This window comes from Geotrypetes seraphini, chromosome 9 (assembly GCF_902459505.1).
Source record: "Geotrypetes seraphini chromosome 9, aGeoSer1.1, whole genome shotgun sequence".
In the NCBI taxonomy this organism is placed as follows: Eukaryota; Metazoa; Chordata; class Amphibia; order Gymnophiona; family Dermophiidae; genus Geotrypetes; species Geotrypetes seraphini.
In genome coordinates this window covers 185519321-185540879 of record NC_047092.1, presented here as the reverse complement: position 1 = coordinate 185540879, position 21559 = coordinate 185519321, and the positions used below count along the sequence as shown (strand labels likewise).

At 46.2% G+C, this 21559-nt stretch overlaps 1 protein-coding gene across 3 annotated transcripts in view; it reads right to left on the bottom strand.

The window, feature by feature from the left end:
• MUC4 (mucin 4, cell surface associated) overlaps positions 1–21559 on the bottom strand; it is a 103266-nt gene that overhangs the window by 18574 nt on the left and 63133 nt on the right. For all 3 annotated transcript variants that reach the window (XM_033959662.1, XM_033959661.1, XM_033959663.1), the window contains 11 exons: positions 17952–18077; positions 16057–16179; positions 14200–14319; positions 12092–12328; positions 10754–10873; positions 8615–8740; positions 7534–7662; positions 6537–6659; positions 4817–4996; positions 2263–2342; positions 62–126 (listed from right to left, as the gene is read on the bottom strand). In XM_033959662.1, the coding sequence (XP_033815553.1) occupies positions 62–126; positions 2263–2342; positions 4817–4996; positions 6537–6659; positions 7534–7662; positions 8615–8740; positions 10754–10873; positions 12092–12328; positions 14200–14319; positions 16057–16179; positions 17952–18077 (1429 nt within the window). The remainder of the gene's footprint in view (positions 1–61; positions 127–2262; positions 2343–4816; positions 4997–6536; positions 6660–7533; positions 7663–8614; positions 8741–10753; positions 10874–12091; positions 12329–14199; positions 14320–16056; positions 16180–17951; positions 18078–21559) is intronic.

The following is a 21559-nucleotide window of genomic DNA, read 5'->3' as shown; positions in this document are numbered from 1 at the left end:
GAGGAAGAGCCTTGTTTGTGGTCTGCCCACACCAGCTCCTCCTGTGTGCCTGAGTACTCACTTCACAGTGATGTTGCTGTTGGTCTGAAAAGCCTTCACTGGCAGTCTCTGCATGGTCAAAGCGACCTGAAAACAAAGGAGAATCGGGTTTTACACTGGAGTAACAGGACACAGTGGAGTAGAGAGACTGCTCTGAAAAAGCCGGGTTGTACCACACCAATGTAATTACAGGAAGAGGCCCCTAGAGGGCTCCTAATTGGAGCCTTCCAGTGTAACTGGGTGTATAAGTGTACAACATACTGTTTACGCACAAGAGCTGATATACAGCGCATCTCACACCTGGATTCCAGGAAAACATGTGCAACTTATAGTATTCTATCTGCATAAGTGTGTGCCCTGCCCATAGAAATACCCAACTACAGACGACATACCACTGATGGAGTGGCGTGCGGTGAGGGATTTCAGGGAATTCAGGGCTCTTGGGTTGGGGATTCACTGAACCCCCCTGAAAGTACTGATCTGATGATATGCATGGCCAGATTTCAGGCATTTATGTAAACATGGGCATGTGCACACATGCATGGTGGTATTCTGGGCATTTGCATATGCATTTGCCAGGTTTATGTAATACTAGTGTTTTAGCCCGTTACATTCGTTACAGTAATGGGTGCTAGAATAGCCCCTCCTATACCTTGACCCTGACTCTGACCCCACTCATGCCCCGCCTCTATCATGCCCGGATCCTGCCTCCCACTGATCCCAGTCCCACCACCTCACCTTTCACCATTTCCTTTGTACCCTTTTGGCCCTCCTGATAGGGGCTTTACTTACCCGAGGCGGCGGCAGCACTCCTGACGTACCAACCTTTCCTCCCTCAGTGCCCCAAAGCAGCAGTGGTCCTACCATTTCCATCTCTCCCTTTCCCCCTTTCACACCTCTACCATCTCTCTCTGACCCTGTTTCACCCCTTTTGCCATCTTTCCCTTTCCTGTCCCCCTCTGTCCTTCCCCAAGACCATCTCTCTCTCCTGCCCCCTCCACACTCCCTGAAGTCTATCTCTCCCTATCCCCTACCATCTCTCCTGGTCCCCCTAGTAGCCCCTCTGTCCTTCTCATCCATCTGTCTCTGTCTCTCTCTCCTCACCTCCTGCCTCTGCGGAGCTCTCGCAGCTCCTCCTCGTCCTCCTCCAGCCAGGCTTCAGCCATCTGCCGCCACGGCCTTCAGCCGCCGCGGCCGACATCCGCCTCAGGGGATTCTCATGCATACGCACTCCTACCTGCGGTGCCCTACAGCGTACAGAAAATGGGAGCACGCGGGTGGAAGTGCGCATGCGCGCTTAGGGCTTTATTATATTAGATAGATGTGATTTATTGATTCATTTTTCTATCCTGTTCTCCCAGGGGAGCTCAGAACGGTTTACATGAATTTATTCAGGTACTGGTGGGCTCACAATCTATCTAATGGAGATTAAGTGACAAGGAGCAGCGTGAGCTCAAACCCACAACTCCAAGGTGCTGAGGCTGTAGCTTTAAGCACTGCCCCACTCGCTCTCCTTCTTTAGGGAATGATCCCTTTTATGCTAGATTTGACTGTTTTATTCCATTTTAGGTCAAATCCAAACTTCTTTGGCTTGTTTATAAATCCTTTCACTCTCTTTCCTCTGTAGTCCCCTCCTCCTGCTCATCTTCCGTGTCTGCCCCCCGCTGGAATCCACATGACAATTTGTGTTTGTCTCTGTTTGGGACTTCTCCGTCTTCCATCCTAGTAACGCTCAGCTCATGACAGGCCTCAAATCTCTCTTCTTTTGAATACGGACAGTAATAAGCAGTGGGGCCAGATCTTTATACCTCTTGATTCTCTTCTCCTTTTAAGATTCTGTTTGCTGTATCTCTCTGCCTTTTTGTAAGACTCTATACGCTCTTTGTGAGATTCTATATGCATTTTTTGTAAATGTCTATATACTGTATCCAGGACTTCTACATATTGTAACTCGCTGACTGTCCAGCTCTCTTCAGTGTGAACTGCCTAGAAGTCTCACGACTATGGCGGTATAGAAGAATAAAGTTATGATTATTATTACTACTGAAACGGAAAACTATCGTCTTCTCACGAAGCCACTAAGGAAACTGTAGCTCATTTTCTTCTCCGCTTCCCCTTCCCTCTCACCCTTTACTCTATTACTTTATGCAACAGCTTTAATTTTATTCCGCGAAGGTGGTATAGACGGTATCCAGAAACTAAAGTAACCTAAATGAAACTTACTGATGAATTTACATCTTCCATTTTGACAGTCTGATTCCCCGTTGAGTTAAAAAGTAATTGAATGGTCCTTCTTGGGATATCTAAGAAAGGAAATATGAACCCATGAATACTGTTATAAGAATAAGGTTAACAAGTTCACCGTCTGAATTAATTAAACTATATACTGTAAAATAATGTGCTTAGGTGAGCTGCAGGGGGGGTCTCGCATCTGCTGAGAGGTGCCCTGGCCTGGCCTAACCCGGCCCCACTTGGCTGATTTTACTGATAAACTGGGACCAGAAAAGAAATTAAAGATTTTGTCTTCTACAGATGACATGCAGGGATCAGCTCATTATTATTATTATTTAGAAAGCACCACAGAAATAAAAAAACAATGAACAGGAGGAAAGGAATTGGGGGAATGCAGGTCCCTGCCCTGAATTTCCCCATGTGATAGTGGCTCAGGACTAGAGAGCTGCACGGGAACGGGGATGACGGGAATCCCGCGGGACCTGCGGGGATCCCGCGGGTTCCCCCTTTGGGTCACGGGGATCCCGTGGGGACACCCCCTAGGGTCACGGGGATCCCGTGGGGACGCCCCCTACGGTCACGGGGATCCTGTCGGGACGCCTCCGAGGGTCGCGGGGTTCCTGCGGGGTTGGATCGCAGTGCACTCGAGCCGCAAGGGTAGTCTCCTCCTCCTTACCTGCCCTGCCGCAGCACACAGCCAAACGGAAATCTTCCCGATGTCAGCGCTGACGTCGGAGGGAGGGCTTAAGCAAAGCCCTCCCTTCCTCCGACGTCAGCGCTGACATCAGGAAGACTTCCGGTCGGCTGTGTGCGGCAGGGCAGGTAGGGAGAAGGCAATGACGAACGAAAGAGGGGGGAGGGGGCGGTCCGCCCCGGAGAATGTGCACAGCCGGTCAGGTCCCCCGATCGACCGACAACAGGCCCGGCCGACAAATCTCCCTGCCCTGTAGCCGCGAATCTAAATTACCTCTTACAGCAGCTTCACTACTCCAGCTGCTGTAAGAAGGTAATTTAGATTCGCGGCTACAGGACAGGGAGATTTGTCCGACCGGGCCTGTTCTGTTGTCGGTCGGGTGCGAAAGCGCCACAAAGGGAGGGAGGAAAGGTGGAGTGGAGAAGAAAAGACGCTTAAGGGGGGAGAAGGCCGCTGAAAGTACTGGGGAAGACAAAGGGGTGGAGAAGAACGCTGAAAGGACATGGGGTAAACGGGAGGAGGGGGGGGGAAGGACCCTGAAAGCACTGGGGAAGACAAAGGGGTGGAGAATGCCACTGAAAGGACATGGAGAAAACAGGGGTGGAGAAGGCCGCTGAAAGGACATGGGGAAGACAGAGGGGGGAGAAGGCCGCTGAAAGGACATGGGGAAGACAGAGGGGGGAGAAGAACGCTGAAAAGACATGGGGAAGGCAGAGGGGGAAGAAGGATGCTGCCTGACAGGACATGGGGAAGATGGTGGGGGAGAAGGACACTGAAAGGAAATGGGGAAGAGGGAATGGGAAGAAGACGCTGGCAGGGAAGAAGGCAGAGGTGCCAGACTATGGGGGGAGCGGAGGGAAAAAGATGGGTGCCAGACCAATTTGGGAGGGGGGAGAAAGGGAGAGGCACAGTAACAGAGCAAATGGAAGACACAGAGAGAAGAGAGGCAGTGGATGGAAGGAATTGAATGAGAACATGAAGAAAGCAGAAACCAGGCAATAAAGGTAGGAAAAAAATTCTTTTTTTTTTTTTTTTTGCTTAAGGATAAAGTAGTATATTAGTTGTGTTGATAAAAATTTATAAACATTAGAGGCTCTGGTAGAAACCCGTTTACAAAGTATGTATTCTTCCCAATTAATATTTCCAAATTAATAAAGTCTTTTTGCTTATTTTTAAATGGGTTTCTACCAGAGCCTTTAATTCAGTAGCATAATTAAATGAAATAACTATTTCTGTAGTTTATAGGGACGGGCGGGGACGTAGGGGATTCCTCGTGGGAACATAGGGGATTCCTCGCGGGGACGGGCGGGGACGGAGGGGATTCCTCGTGGGGACGGGTGGGGACGGAGGGATTCCTCACGGGGACGGGTGGGAGTCCTCACGGGGACGGGTGGGACTTTTGCGGGGACGGGTGGGGACGGGTGGGATTTCTGTCCCCGCGCAACTCTCTACTCAGGACAGAGTGAGTGCTGGCAGGGGCATGTGGAGGGCTGGGTAGGGTTACCAGATTTTACTTTAGTAAAAACCGGACCCCATGCCCATCCTTGCTCCGTTATGCCCCAATCCTGCCTTAGCCCTGCCCCCCTGCTGCCTGCTCTCGTCGGGATGCCCTCCTGCCCAAAGCGATTTTGAGGAAGCTCTTCAAAACCCGGAGAAAGTGCTGGGGTTGGAAAAGCCATCCAGATCGCTGGACATGTCCTTGAAAACGAGGACATGTCCGGGGAAATCCCCTACACATAGGATACCAGCTGTAAGCATGGCTGAACAACTCAACTCTCAAGCAGGAGCAAAAAAGGGGAGCTGAACGTGTGAGTAGTCCATGCCAAATAAACAGTGGGGGTCAGGACGTACCATGTAAGAGCTGTGGCATGAAGCTATTCCCAGCCAGCTCACATGTCTTATCTTTGAAAGGTTCAGGGCATTGACAGATGAGTTCACAGGCTTCTGTTAGGCTGCAGTTCCCGCCATTGCTGCAGTAAGTTGGTGAACAGGTCATCCCAGCACAAGACGGTGCAGGAGTTGTTCTGCTTCCTACAAAGATATTACACAAACAGAACGATTAGAGGGACCAGAACCATAGATTCCTGATCTCCAGTCCCAGCTCTGGCTATTCATAGATCATTTCTATAGCGCTGAAAGGCGTATGCGTCGCTGTACATTTAATATTCAATAAATGGTCCCTGTTCAGAAGAGCTTACAATCTACTTTGGACAGACAGACAGACAGGACGTCTCACGGTTGGGGAGTTTCTGGTAGAAGGAACGTTACAATGGGTAAAGGTATCTGACAAGAACACAGAACAGAAACACAAAAGCCAAGTGGAAGAAAGCCGGAAGCCGGAGCATCGCTTGATGCAAATGTACCCAAGGGCTCCTGTTGCTGTCCTGCCCCACCCACTTCTATGAAGTCAGCAAGCCAATGCATGGGGTGCAAATTGGCACCCTGCCTTCTTTGGCACCGTGTGTGGCTGCACTGGCTGTACATAGCAGGCGAAAGAACCACACAGAGTCCAGCAGGATTCAGGCCCCAGGAGCAAAGCAGAGCTAAGGAAGTGGGACTAGACAATGGACCTTCAACTCACATACCAAGGAACAGACAATGAAATGTCGTAAAGTGGTTTATTAATATCCAAAAAGAACAGTCCAAACCCAACACAGTACTGTGTTTCAGCATGAAAAACACGCCTGCATCAGAGGTACTGAGAATTTGAATCCTGTTCACAAAGAGGTGATGCTTTACAAGTGTATATGCACAAAACAATTCAACACGTGAGCGTCTAAAAACAACTGGCAAACAAAAAAAAAAAAGACGATCACGTGTCGAGTTGTATTGTGCATATACACTGAAATCCCCCGGGAGTGTTGGAACAGCGCTGAGTGCAGTTATGCAGATTGAATGCACATTCATCCACATCTGTACAAAATCAGACATAATTGTGTTATCCATGCTATAAGGGGCTTATTTTCCACTCTTTAACTGCTTGGACTTTGCAGGATCTTTATTTTTTCCAATTACCATTTTTTTCTTGTATTTATTCATTCAATTTTCTATCCTGTTCTCCCAGGGGAGTTCAGAATGGTTCACATTAATTTATTCAGGTATTTAAGCATTTTTCCCTGTCTGTCCATCTAATGTACCTGGGGCAATGGGGGGATTAAGTGACTTGCCCAGGGTCACAAGGAGCAGCATGGGATTGAACCCACCACCTCAGGGTGCTGAGGCTGGAGCTTTAACCACTGCACCACTCTAGAAATCATAATGTAGCAAAGTCAGCCAAGTATAGGACAATCAAACCATTGTGACATCACTGCTGAAGTTGTCTCTTATTGGTGGAATGTGGCATTATGACATCACAATACCAGCTCTGCTTATCAGAGGCTGAAACTTCTCACACTATTTAGTCAGTTTTCTATATTGTTCTCCCAGGGAAGCTCAGAATGGTTTACATGAATTTATTCAGGTACTTAAGCATTTTTCCCTGTCTGTCCATCTAATGTACCTGGAGCTAAGGGGGGCTTACAGTAGGTATTTGTCCTGTCTTTTCATTGGTTTGTACAGAATTTGGATTTACCTATGCACTTCTGTTTTGTGCCGTCAAGTTCGTACCCAGGATGACACTCACACTCGTAGCTTCCAGGCAGATTCTTACAGGTTCCATTCCCAGAGCATAGAGAATGAAGACATTCGTTAATGTCTGATGGATGCAAGAGAACAGGGGTTAGTTGGGCTGGCAAGCAATATAATCTATCACAGTCTGAGATGGAAGTGAGGGAGGGGAGGGAAAAAGAAGAGCAACATCAGGATTAGATAACAGCCCACCCAAATACGGCTTTTCAGGCATAATATCTACAATATTTGAAGCCACATTTTCTTTTTAAATGTTGGTTGCAGTGTTTAACTATTTCACATATATCTAGTGCCATTACAGTTTTCAGCCCAACCTACAGACTTCCTAAATTCTGAGCGTTATTTGGCCACTGGAGCTGAAAAGAGCGTTATCTGATTCGTTAAGTGCCAATTTGCAGAAATGAAATTCTCTGTTTTGACATTGTTTCAGATCATCGATGGAACCGTATCCAGCTCATTTTCTTCTTGGTTGGGCTGAGAACTTTTCAACACCCCCTTGTAGAAGGTTCAACGCCAAATATACCTCTCGAATGGCTAGGGCTACCATATAAGTGTGTAGGGGTGCAGGCTGATGCTAATATATGCCCTGTGCACAGGGATTCACAAGGGCAGAGAGGTTTTGCAAAATATGTGCACACACCCAAATCAACACCGTCTTCAGAGCCAGCGTCAGTATTTCTGGGATCTTAGGTTGCCTTTATAAACTGGCATCTCGTTGGTCTTTTCAGCCAGGATAACCGTAATTAAATTGCTCTTATAAAGCCATTTCATGCCACGTGCCAAGCAGAGGTGTTCCCGAGGGGGAAGTAGCGTTTATTCTGATTTAGGGTTGCCAAGGCCAGATGGTCAGTATAAAAGCCTGTTTTGAACTGTTCCTCTTACGGATCGGAGGCAAAGACAGGAAAGCATGGTGCTCTGTGCCCAACCTCCCTCTTCCTTACCTGTACAAGTCTCGCCATCTCCCGTATAGCCTTCTATGCACAGACAGCCATAAGAACCAGCGATGTTGGAGCAGATGCCGTGGGTTTTAGAGCAGTTATTCATTTCGGGGATGGGGCACTCATTAATATCTGCACAAAACAAAGTTCAACGGTTAGCTCCTCCCCTAGACATGGTCATTTTTCCTCTCGGTATTTTCTATTTTGATTGTGGTCTGAATAGAATTAATCTCTGCTCTTAACAGACCCTCCTCGGTCTTGCACTCTTGCAAAGTTTGCAGATACTTTTAATCACAGGTTTTGCACCAAGTGTGTAGGGGTGCATGAGAGTGCTTTCTGTTTAAAAAATGTCTGTGCCTGCATTTGCCATGGACGCCTTCTTCAGATTTATTAATAAAATATTGAGGGAGGAATTTATCAACGTGGGTAACCATTAAGAAGGAACCCCTGTTATTAGTAACTAGATCTCATTACATAAAATGGGACTTATGCTGAAATAGCATGAGTTAGTAGACCAAGTAGATAAGCGCCCTCTGGTATTGTGACGTCATAATGCCTCATTCCACCAATAAGAGCCAACCTCATCAGTGATGTCACAATGGCTCACTTGTATTACATATTTCAATTTCTAGAGACATTGTTTCTTTAAGGGAGAAGTTATCATTATGGGCTATTGGAGATTTTTGTTTATTGTCTATAAATATTTTATATTGTTCATAAATAAAATATTCAGTACCAGGCTGTACTTGGTGGACTCGAGTCATTGAAAGCTGATCGATTTTCTGGGTATGACCAACTGCGTGAAGTTGTATTTCATGTGGTTATCTTAGTTGCTTAAGTACTGATTTAACCAGCTAAGTGCCAATTCCGCCCCTGCAACCACACCCCAAAAACAGGCAGTTGTGGCAGGTGATTTAAATGGCCAGGAGTCACATATGCACATGAATGACTCGAATACTGACATTCATGCACCTATAGGCCAGTTGCTTTCAAAATGACCTCTCATGTGTTTCCAAAATGAATGGATAAAGGGCATAATTCAGAGAAGTCATTTTGAATATTCGTCCTTTAATGTTAATCTTACCTTCACAGGTTCCATTGACTTTTCTGTAACCAGCCTTACAATGACACTCAAAACTGCCCGGTATGTTAGCACAGTCCTCGGCAAAAGGCGAGCAGACATGCTCCGAAGCAGCACACTCGTCTTCGTCTGCGACAGAAAGATCCGGGTTAAGTACAGTCTTTGCATGAGCACAAAATCCTCACTCGCCACAGAGGTTAGAAACATAGAAACATAGAAATTGACGGCAGAAAAGGGCCACAGCCCATCGAGTCTGCCCATACCAATGACCTACTCCCTGACTTTTACTGCCCTATAGATCCCACGTGAATATCCCATTTTCTCTTAAAATCTGATACGCTGTTGGCCTCAATCACCTGCTGGGGCAGCTCGTTCCAATGATCGACCACCCTTTCCTAGTATCACCTTGAAATTTCCCTCCCCTGATTTTCAGCGAGTGTCCTCTGGTTACCGAGGGCCCTGTAAGACTGAAGATATCATCTTTCACCTCTATATGCCCCGTGATATACTTAAAGGTCTCAATCATGTCTCCCCTCTCTCTTCGCTCCTCCAGTGAGTACATCCGCAGTTTTTTTAGCCTTTCTTCATACGTGAGATCCCTGAGCCCCAAGACCATCCTGGTAGCCATTCGCTGGACCGACTCAATTCTCAACACGTCTTTCCGGTAGTGTGGTCTCCAGAATTGAACACAATACTCGAGATGAGGTCTCACCATGGATCTGTACAGTGGCATTATTACTTCAGGTTTTCTGCTGACAAAACCCCTACGGATGCAGCCCATCATTTGTCTTGCCTTGGATGAAGCCTTCTCTACCTGATTGGCAGCCTTCATATCGTCGCTAATGATCACTCCTAAATCACGTTCCATCGTGGTCCTGGACAAGGTTTCACCATTTAGTGTGTAAGTTCTGTGTGGATTTTTTTTGCCAGGTTCATTCCAATGTTCTCGTCACTCACGCTGAACGTGTCTGTCATGCCAGCAAATGTTATTCCCTGGCCGAAAATGCCACGGCCTGGTGGTGGTGGAAGGCTGAGGGGAGGATGGGAGGAATCCCTTGTTACATCTGGCCCAAAGGGTTTTGCTGGTTATGTTTTAAGAAAAGGCCGTGGCTCGAGCAAAACAAAAGAGGAAAGAATTGTGCAAAGATCCGCACCAGACCAGGCCAACGGTTAGATGGTGTCACCAAATGTCCCTCCTGATTACCCCTCCTAGCGCCACCCCAATTTCCAATAGGGACACCTAACTTCAAAGGTTTTACAACTATAACATCCAGACATGTGGCCCAGCCCCAGCCCCACCCCACAAACCTCTTCACCTCGAGCTCAAAGTCGCATTTGGAGGGCCTTCGAGCATGTGCAGGTGTGATACGATGATGTCACATGCATGCACACATGCGTGTGACATCACAGTGCGCAGAAGCCGTCCAGACGCGGCTCAAAACCCAGACAAAGAGCTTCACGCAGATATTTTTGAAAACCAAATGACCACATGTGGTTTTCAAATTGACCTCTGCAATGCTGCTGGAATGTTTCTTTTCAATATACGCTCAAAAGAGTGCACACACTCCCTGGGGGTGGCAATTCATTCCGGAGTCCTTTGGCTTTAGCACACCCTTAACACAGGCTGTTCCACCAGACAATGGCCGAGTCTCTATTTTCTTCATTAATAGCAATGCCCTAAAGCTGCCATGCGTTTTGTATGCTGAAACACGGCCCATGTTGGTTCCATCAATGAAGAACTTCTGGAAATCCCTCGATGCTCTTTTATGAGCCATTAACAAAGTTACCCCCCCAGCCCCTCACCCCCCACTGAATGCACTGCACTGCTCCCGACATCCATAGAGTTCCTATGAGCATCGGAAGCAGCACAGAGCTTTCAGCATGCCAGCCTGCACGCAAAGAGGGGTGGCATTAGCTTGTAGTGCCACCCATTCTCTAGGGAAAGGGCTCCTGTGGTAACCGGTTAGCATGCGGTATCGTATATGCACTAACTGGATAACACTGCAGCTTAGCGAACGGGCTCCTCGCTCTTTCTAAAACGTCGATACATCTTTGAAAACTTCCTCCTCCTTTAGAGTTTTCCCTGCTCTCTTCCTCTTCCTGACGCAAATATAAATGTTCTTTGATGTACAGTTCACCAACCTTGACATGAACCATTCAAAGGTAAATATCCGCTCTTGCATGAACATACGAAGCCCCCGTTGGTATTTTGACAGTTCTCACTTGCACTGCACAAAGAGCTATTCAAGCACTCATTGATATCTAGAGGCAAAAAATAGTCTAGGTTAACTTCTGTGGAAATAATATTTTGCAGGTCTGCGATGCATGACAGATTGACTCAGCTAAGCTATGGGGGGGGGGGGGGGAGTATTTTCAAAGCCATTTCTGCAGTTAGAAGCATGCTTTACTCCTGGAAATAGTCTATTTGAAAACTGTCCGCCCTGTCTGTAGAGAAAAGTATGTCAGTATGGACTTTTAGCCGCATTTAGCAAAAGGCGTGCAGAGGGAGATGGGGTTGCAGCTGGGATTGCAACAATATATACAGTTCAGGTCATATAAAGCAGTGGTTCCCAGGCCAGTCGGGTTTTCGGGATAGCCCTAATGAATATGCATGGAGCAGGTTTGCATGCCTGGCACCTCCATTATATGCAGATGTCTCTCATGCATATTCATTAGGGCTATCCTGAAAACCTGACTGGCCTGGGGGTCCTCCAGGACAGGGTTGGGAACCACTGATTTAAAGAACCTATAGGAAAGGAGGTGCAAGTCTCTGCAGGTACTTTTCATTAGGAATTTTTAGAGTGAAAGTAGGTCCACTGGTACCTTTGATTAAAAAGACCAGTACCTGCAGACTACAGCTAGGTGGCCCTGTGAAAACTATGCTCTGTGTCAAATCAGAGGGCAACTCCAGAAGGTGACAATGAGTAGAAATGATTCTTAAAGTGTCACTTACTGCAGTTTTAGAAGAGATTTAGAAGGAAATTCTCCAAAATTGGCAAGGCATGTGGTAAGGGTATATTCTATAACAGCATCTGGGGGGGGGGGGGTTAATTACTGATATTAATTGGCACTCATTGAAATTTGCGTCTAACTCCCATAGCATGTATTTCAAAATGGGGTGTAGCTATGGGTATATTGGAGCATTCTGAAAAGTTATGCATGGAATTACAGAATAATATCTAAATGCATCTATCTTGAGTGCCAGCATTTGTACCAGGTTTCAGCAGTTCTTCAGAATAAATAATAAATTCTGGAAACCAGTTTTTGACTCCCAGTGGAGGATGACAGGATTCAGGCAGAGATGGGTCATGGAAGAGGATGGGACTTCATATATTTAGACAGGTACGTAGGTGGTACCTGGGGCTTGCCCAGAGTCCGAAGGAGCTGAAGTGGGAGTCAAACTCCCCTATCGAAAAGAAGACTGGTCTATGGTTTATGGCTCATTTGATGAGAGTATGAAATACTTAGCAAAACCCCTGCCTTCACAGTGTGTTCCGTTCCCCCTATATCCACTCCGACACGTGCAGAAGAAGGATCCATTGGTGTTCGTGCAGTCAGCAACAGTAGAGCAGCTGTCCAGCTGTGCACATTCGTCAATATCGGAGCACTTTTCACCCTCATAACCTGAGTCACACCGGCAGGTGAACGAACCGACAGTGTTCAGGCACTTGGAGTTTAGTGGACACACAGGAACATCTGCTTGGCATTCATTAACATCTAAAGAGAAACACAACTGATTGGGAATTACGATGTTTAATCTGCAATACAACGAACTCATGAACAACCTGAATGGCAAGGTGTAGAATTGCTCATGAAAGAGACAGGAGCTTGCAGTCGATTTTCATTTTGGGATTTGGTTGGTTGGTTTAAATGGCCAATTACACTTTTAAAAATTGTGCCTGTTATTTGCCCATTGGCACTTCAGTGGGTGAGTTATATATTCTGAGAGCTCCTGATAAGGGTTTGCATATTACCAGCGTATCAGTCAATGTACATGTATATAACATAGGTGTGAGCTCTGGTGCAAATGCTCACACATAGTTTCAGGAGATACACATGGAGGGTATAGTGTTCTTGTGTGTAAGTGAGCCCCCCCTCCCCCAGTACTCTGCCAGGACTCCCTCCTGAACCCCATATGCTATCAGATATATCTACATCTGTGCACATATACATGCCATATATGACAGTATTCTACCCATTTATGTGCAAATGTCTTGCCCAGCTGTGGGCATCTACTTTATACGTTGTCTCCGGGTTTCCACAGCTGGCATCGAGACCTGAAGACCTGAACCAAGCTGAAATCTATAACTTTATTTTGTTCCCCTTATCTCCTCAAACCACAGCACTTTTCTGAAATCTCAGCCAAATTTATCCAAAGAACTGCCAGGAAGTTTGTTTAAAAGATTTATCCATTTCGTACCAACTACAAAAATACTTTCCAATATCAACTTCAGCCTCTTTGCCTGGTTTTTTATGGGGCCCACAGCACGTCCTTATGTAGCTCATTTCCACATGCTAAAGATATTTTTACCGCCAGGGTCAAATGATAATTTTTCCTATTAATGGCTAATGCTCTCATTAGCGCATGAGCCCCTATCACCATCCGTTGTAAGTGGTAAGCATGTGCTAATTGGGTTAGCACATGACAATTTAGCTGGGCTTTCTGATTTGCGTGTGACACGCCCTCTCTCTATCCCCAGACCTGCCTCAAGGTGGGTATTGTGCACATATCCAAAAATTGCCGCAGGATGCCTTGATGAGCCATTTTTTTCTGTGGAAAGCACACATTCGTGCTGGGGTGTCCGATCTTGACCCTTGCCAGGTCGGGCTTTCAGGATTTCCCTGATGAATATGCATGAGGTCTATTTGCATGCAATGGAAGCAGTGCATGCAAATAGATCGCATGCAAATTCATTGGGGAAATCCTGAAAACCCGACTGGATTGTGGCCCTCGAGGACTGAGATTGGACAACCCTGCAATTAGTGCTTACTGCAGTTTAGTGAAAGGGCCCCTACATAGGACTAATAATAGATGTCACAAAAGTCCAGTTTTGTCTAGGATTAAGATAAGAACTTACTGGGTCAGACCAATGGTCCATCAAGCCCAGTAGTCCGTTCTCACGGTGGCCAATCTAGGACACTTGTGCCTGGCCAAAACCCAAAGAGTAGCAACATTCCAGAATCCCAAAGAGTATCAAGATTCCAAGCAGAATCTCAAAGAATAGCAAGATTCCAGAACCCCAAATAAAACCAACATTCTAAACTAAATCTTAGGTTTGAATACCGCACCATCTCCACAGTCGTAGAGCTCGGCCCGGTTTACAGGAATTGGGATGAGAAAGGAACTCCAAGGAAAGGATGAAGATCGGAGGAAAGAAGAATGTTTAGAGGACTAGGATATCAAAGGAGGAGGGAGTGTTACATTTTGGAGAATAGCCAGGTTTTCGGATGTTTACGGAAAAGTTGGAGAGAACTCAGGTTCCGAAGAGGGGAATCTGTGCTACCGATCTAGATTTTTAGGACTCTAAGTGAACTGGTAAAGAATTTATGGAATAGTTACAAGACATGTGGGTGAATCGCTGTTTTACCTGTGCAGTTTGATGCATTGAAACCAGGAAAGCATTCGCACTGGTAGGAGCCATTCGTGTTAATACACAGAGACGTGTCTGGGCAAACAGTGGAGTTGGTGTTTGCACACTCATTGATATCTGAAAACAGAAGAGCATTAGTAACATAGTAAATGATGGCAGATAAAGACCTGAACGGTCCATCCAGTCTGCCCATAAGTTATTCCCATTAAAAATACATGATTTGATTAACTCGTCTCTTCTTTGATATTTCTGGGCCATAGACTGTAAAGTCTGGTCTTGTCCTAAGTTCCAAACGCTGAACTTGCCGTCCAAGCTCACTCCAGCCTGTCCAACCATGCTGTTTGCAAGATATCAGATAAACTCATAATCCCACCCTTCAATAATTTAAATACCAAAGAACATATTCAAGAGTCTGGAGATCACCTGGTAGGAGCCTAATCAATAAAGGAATAGGGGCGTCTACTTTCCTTTATAGAATATAGGAACAGTGGATCGGTCTTGCCAGCCACAGTAAATGCTCACACCTGATTGTCAGAGATATGCGCATAGCTTACAAGTTACGAGTTTAAGTGGGAGTCCCACCCAGACTCCATCATCTCATACAGATATGCCCTTCTGGCAAATACAGATTATGAAAAATACACCCGTATTGAGACATTAATGCTAAGGTTTAAATTTGGAGCATTTGTCGGTATTCAAAATATTTACTTGTGTATCTGTCAAGTGGCATAGCTAAGAGTGAATGGGCTCCATGCAAACAACTGAAGATGTCCCCTCTCCCTATAATGCTGTTTCTCCCAAGTAGGGACCGGGGGGAGAAGGAAGAATCCCTTAAGAGCTCCAGTAAAGAAATCCTGCAAAAATCAAATGATTCTAGACCTGTCACAGAACTGAAACGCAAGATATCACAGATGCACACTTACCACAGTTGACATATTTACAATTAATAAATTCAGAAACCAAAACTTTGTATTACATTTCCCGTCTGGTCATTTTGGTCCCAGTGTCTCTATTCTACTTTTCTCTTAACTCTCTTTGCAGAGACTCCTGTCTTTTTGACATTTATTTTCGATGTCTATTATCCATTTTTCTTCCTGTCCAGCATCTCCGCTCTGGGCTCCATCCCTGTCCTCCCTCCAGGTTTTGCAACTGTCCTCTCTGTGTCCATATCCTCCCTCCTATATTCAGCATCTGGGTCCTTTTTCCTAAGCTACTTCTGTAGTCTGCTAATCCTCTCTTTGTCACTGTCCCTCCCCATGTCCAACTTCTCCTCCCTTTCTTTCTTTCCTTCCTTCCTTCTACACTCCCACCCCAGTCCAGTCTGTCTCTCTCTTGCACAGTTGATTCAGCATCTCTCCTCTTAGTCTAGTCTCTTTCTTCCCTCCACCAACCCCCCAACCTCCACCAACCCCAGTCCAACATTTCTCCTCCTCACCTTTGCTCCAGGTCTCTCTTTCTCTCTCTCCTTTCCCTCTACTTCCTCCACCACAGGTCTTACATCTCCCTCCTCCTTTGGCACAGGTCTCTCTCTTCTCTTATTCCCCTCTCAGTTTCAGCTTCTCACCCATATCTCTAACCCACCTACCACTGTTGGATTCAGGATGTTAGGTGTAATGGAACTTTGATCTGAACCATTATGGCATTTTTTAATGTTCTTATAAATTCTGTGACTTACTGCAAGCTGTGAAAAGGAGCTTTCTCTGCAGCTTTGAAAGTTTTCAAGAACAAGTTAGAAAGTTCAAATTTATTATCTCAGAATCTCATGTAAAGCTATTCACATGACCCTAGGATGTAGAACTATGCAATAATTCCATCTTCAGATCTTGTTGCATTAACCTCATCAACATGACTTACCAGCACAAAAGAGAGAGGCGTTTCCAGCGTAACCAGCTTTACACTCACAAACGTAGCTTCCTGGATTATTTATACAATTGGTGTTTTCAACACATGGCGAGCTCTCTGAACATTCATCAATATCTAGTAGGGTGGAAACAGCAGAGATTAATGATAAAGATGTCAAATGGTAATTTATAAAGTGTATCAGACGTAAGGGCTACAGAACCACAAGCTATTCTACTGTATCACAAATAGTTTGCAAGGTGGTGGATCATCACAAGGACCACTTCACTCCACCCATGGATCACTCTCGCTCCACCGTGGACCATCCTCGCTCCACCAGGACCACTTCGCTCCACCATGGACCATCCTCACTCCACAAGGACCACTTCGCTCCACCATGGACCATCCTCGCTCTACAAGGATCATCCTCGCTCCACCAGGACCACTTCGCTCCACCGTGGACCATCCTCGCTCCACCAGGACCACTTCGCTCCACCATGGACCATCCTCACTCCACCAGGACCACTTCGCTCCACCATGGACCATCCTCACTCCACAAGGACCACTTCGCTCCACCATGGACCATCCTCGCTCTACAAGGATCATCCTCGCTCCACCAGGACCACTTCGCTCCACCGTGGACCATCCTCGCTCCACCAGGACCTCTTCGCTCCACCGTGGACCATCCTCGCTCCACCAGGACCACTTCGCTCCACCATGGACCATCCTCGCTCTACAAGGATCATCCTCGCTCCACCAGGACCACTTCGCTCCACCATGGACCATCCTCGCTCTACAAGGATCATCCTCGCTCCACCAGGACCACTTCGCTCCACCGTGGACCATCCTCGCTCCACCAGGACCTCTTCGCTCCACCGTGGACCATCCTCGCTCCACCAGGACCACTTCGCTCCACCATGGACCATCCTCACTCCACAAGGACCACTTCGCTCCACCATGGACCATCCTCGCTCTACAAGGATCATCCTCGCTCCACCAGGACCACTTCGCTCCACCGTGGACCATCCTCGCTCCACCAGGACCACTTCGCTCCACCGTGGACCATCCTCGCTCCACCAGGACCACTTCGCTCCACCATGGACCATCCTCGCTCTACAAGGATCATCCTCGCCCCACCAGGACCACTTCGCTCCACCATAGACCATCCTCACTCCACAAGGATCACCCTTACTCCAACCGTTAACCAGCAATAACTATCCAGATACTGCAGAGAAGGTCTGCAATGATTTTAAGTAACTAAACTAAACTAAAACTAAACTAAACCTTAAGTTTATATACCGCATCCTCTCCATAAAGTTAGAGCTCAGCACAGTTTACAGGAACTTTAATATAAGGAAGGAAAAACATGGAGGAGTGTGTGGCGTGGTGGTTGAAGCTACAGCCTCCGCACCCTGGGGTTGTAGGTTCAAATCCCATGCTGCTCCTTGTGACCCTGGGCAAGTCACTTAATCCTCCATAGCCCCAGGTACGTTAGATAAATTGTGAGCCCACCGGGACAGATAGGGAAAATGCTTGAGTACCTGATTGTAAAACCGCTTAGATAACCTTGATAGGCGGTCTATAAAATCCTAATAAACTTGAAATAAGAATTAGTGATTATAAAGAGGGTAGCCAAGTTTTCAGATGCTTTTGGAATAATTGGAAGGAGCCCAGATTCCGCAGCAGGGCACTGTCTAGATAATGCCACTAAATATTAAGGGACAACCCCAGCCAGCACTACTTTTCCAGGTGGCAGCACCAGTTCCCTGGATAAGTAGCTCTGGAAATCAGCTACTTTGTGATTGAAGTAGATACGAGTATATCTGAGATAGGAATGAAACGTCACACTTCTACGGCAGGATCAGTCCAAATTCAATGACAAGAAATGAGTAGGAGACACAAGAATTTACCGTCACAAAGGGAGGAGTTGAGAGAGTTGACCCTGAATCCTGCTTCACAGCTACAGTTGTAACCCTGCAGGGTGTTGAAACAAATCTGTTGACACTCAGATTTGTTTTCATAACATTCATCAATATCTATGGATAAAAAAAATACAAAGCTCTGTTATAGTTCAGTTTTTCAGATAAGGGAATGCACAAGAACAGCTCATCTGAGGAGTCCTTTTACTGAGGTAAATCGGAATTTCTCAGCAAAAAGTATATGGCATAGCCACAGCTGGGTGATAGGTGGGCCCAGGCCCACCCTCATGGAGCTCAGACCAAACTGAGCAGTGGTGTACCTGTGGCTGGTGGGGGGTCCCCAAGCCCACCAGCATTCCAGCATCTCTTCCTCCCTTCCGTGCAGTGTCTCTCAACAACCCTTCCCCCCCCCCCCCCCCCCGGTACCTTTTAAACACTTCAGTTCTTTGTTGTCAGCAAGCACTGGCTCAAACTTGCTGCTTGTTCTGACCTCCAATCCTTCCCTCTGATGTAATCTCATCTACATAGGAAGTTGCATCAGAGGGAAAGGTCTAGAGCAGGAGCAAACAGGATGTATGTGTAGCTACTTGCTGTTGGCATAGAACTGAATTGCTTAAAAGATGCATGGGGAGGAGGGTTTGAGAGGTTAGGAGAGATGTCAAATTGCCTTTGGGGGAGGAGAGGGATAAAAGTCAGGAAGGAGGGAGGTTTATGTGCCCACCCCAAGATTGGGTGTCTGCTACACATAAATCAACACTGTGTCTAGGTCAGGGAAGGGAAATTACACATGCAAATTAAGTTTTCCTATCTACAGCTGTTAATTTCCAGGAACAAAAGTACCTTCAGAGAGACCATGTGGAGAACATAAGAACTGCCATCTCCGGATCAGACCTTCGATCCATCAAGTCCGGCGATCCACACACACAGAGGCCCAGCCATGTATACACCTGGCGTAATTCTAGTCACCCATATCCCTCTATGCCTCTTGTAAGAAGATGTTTGCTTTTAAATCCAGGAATGGTGGATTCCATAATAACCTCCTCTGGGAGAGCATTCCAGGTGTCCACCACTCGCTGTGTGAAGCAGAACTTCCTGATATTTGTCCTGGACTTGTCCCCCCCTCAGCTTCAGTCCATGTTGTCTTATCCGTGTCACATTGGACATTGTAAATAACTTATTTTCCTGCTCTATTTTGTTGTTGCCTTTCAGTATTTTGAAAGTCTCGATCATATCCCCTCGCAGTCTCCTTTTCTCAAGGGAGAACAATCCCAGTCTCCTAAGTCGTTCCTCATATTCCAAGTTCTCCATACCTTTTACTAGCTTCGTTGCTCGTCTCTGCGTTCTCTCCAGCAGTTTTATATCCTTCTTTAGGTTGGGAGACCAATTGGACACAGTATTCCAAGTGTGGTCTAACCATTGCTCTATAAAGCGGCATTATAACCCTCTCCGATCTACTCGTAATTCCCTTCTTTATCATGCCTAACATTCTATTTGCTTTTTTTGCTGCCGACGTACATTGTGCCGACGGTTTCAGGGTCCTATCTATCAGTACACCCAGGTCCTTTTCTTGTTCGCTCTTATCCAGAATTGCACCTGACATTCTATACGCGTGTTCCTTGTTCTTTCTGCCTAAATGCATTACTTTGCACTTTTCCACATTAAACTCCATCTGCCATTTCTCTAACTGACACAAGTCACTGTGGAGTTCCTCGCTATCCTTCTCTGATCTGATTGCTTTGTGTCTAATAGCTTTGTGTCATCTGCAAACTTGATGATCTCACTGGATGTTCCTTCTTCTAGGTCTTTGATGAAAATATTAAATAAGATGGGCCCAAGTACCGAGCCCTGGGGCACACCGCTAGTCACTTTCTCCCAGTCTGAGAACTTCCCATTTATGCCTACTCTCTTTCTGTTTTCCAGCCATTTGCCTATCCATCTTTGTATATCTCCCTCTATTCCATGGCTTTGTAGTTTCCTGAGAGTCTTTCATGTGGAACCTTGTCGAACGCTTTCTGGAAGTCCAAGTATATTATGTCTACTATCAATTTGTTTGTTCATGGTCTCAAAGAATTGAAGTAAATTCGTCAAACAAGATTTCCCTTTCCTGAAGTCATGTTGACTGGTTCTCATCAGCTCGTGTGTATCCAAGTGCCAGACTATGCTCTCTTTAATCTGTGCTTCAACCATCTTTCCAGGGACAGACGTAAGATCTCTAGGTAGTTGCTCTGTGGCAGTTTTCAAAGAGAAAGCACGCTAGATTCACAAAGCAAAACGATCGGTTTGCAACCCCTTTGCGACCAGATTTCCCTCCTTCCCGATTCACTAACCTCTCCTGCGATCTGCTTTGAATCCATGCATGCAAATGAGGAGAAACGCATGCAAAGTAGACAGGGACACGATTCACTAAAGAAATTTCGGGCTGGCCGATCAACTCAAGAAGCAACTGCTGGGGACCAGTCTGAAATGGCTTTCCGACTCTCCAGCTCCATAGAAGCCCTTCTCTCTGTATGCCCTGCTCTCTGCTGCCCCTAATCTCTCCTGCCTGTTGCCCCAATGCTCTTCTCCAGATCTCTCCTGCCTGCTCGCCCCAAATCACAGCCCTGCTCGTCCCCGGTTTTCTCCTGCCTGCCGCTCTGTATCTCTCCTGCCCTTACCCGCACTGCGAGCCCATGGTTTTAACCCGCGGGTTTAAGCGGGTTAAAACCACGGGCTCGCTGGGCTAAAAAGTTTTTTTTTAAGTTAAAAATTTTTTTTTTAAGTTGCGGCTCGGACGGGTCTAGACACATGCGCAGACCCGTGCCGGCAGATGGAGGTGTTCCTCTGAACACCCCTATCTGCATATTCAACTTTGAAGAATCCATCAGACCTGCCCGGATCGGGAACGAGTCGGTCCTGATTGGGTAGGTTTGTGAATCTAGCCCTTTGAGTTGGTGTAAAGCCCAAAGGTAAAATTTATATCCACAGACTGCAACAATTTGGGCATTTCTGAAAATTGCCTCTGTCTGGCTCATATAACATTTTCAGCCCAGGAAAACTTTTCATATCTTTTTGAAAATGACCTCTTATATAATTCTCACGTTGACGTAATGGCATCTACTTTGCTGGTACACAAGTACAGGCTGGAGTTTGTGCTCAGCTGAGGCAGACTTTGCAAATATGTGCTCTAGAGTTGTCCATAAAAACCTACTGGGAAAACTGCGAACTGAAGTTTTTCCCATGAATTTGAATGAGTTTGATCAGAAAATAATTTTTTAAGACCATCCTGAGGTTCCTCAAAGCCACTGATTACATAAAGCTCCGTTTTTCTTAAAATTTGTTAGTATTTTTGCACTCAGCAATGATACATTGATAAAATGACATTTTATATAAAGTCTGTTTTAAACTAAACTAAACTAAACCCTAGGTTTGTATACCGCGCCATCTCTGCAAGCGTAGAGCTCGGCACGGTTTGGAAAAGAACAATAAATCAGTACAGGAATAACACCACAGGGTCTACAATATGCTTTTTATAATAAGTGGGGTCGGATTCCTTAGAACCCCAATAATACAGTGTTACAATCATAAAAGACTAGGAAAATATTCTCCTCTCATTAAATTTA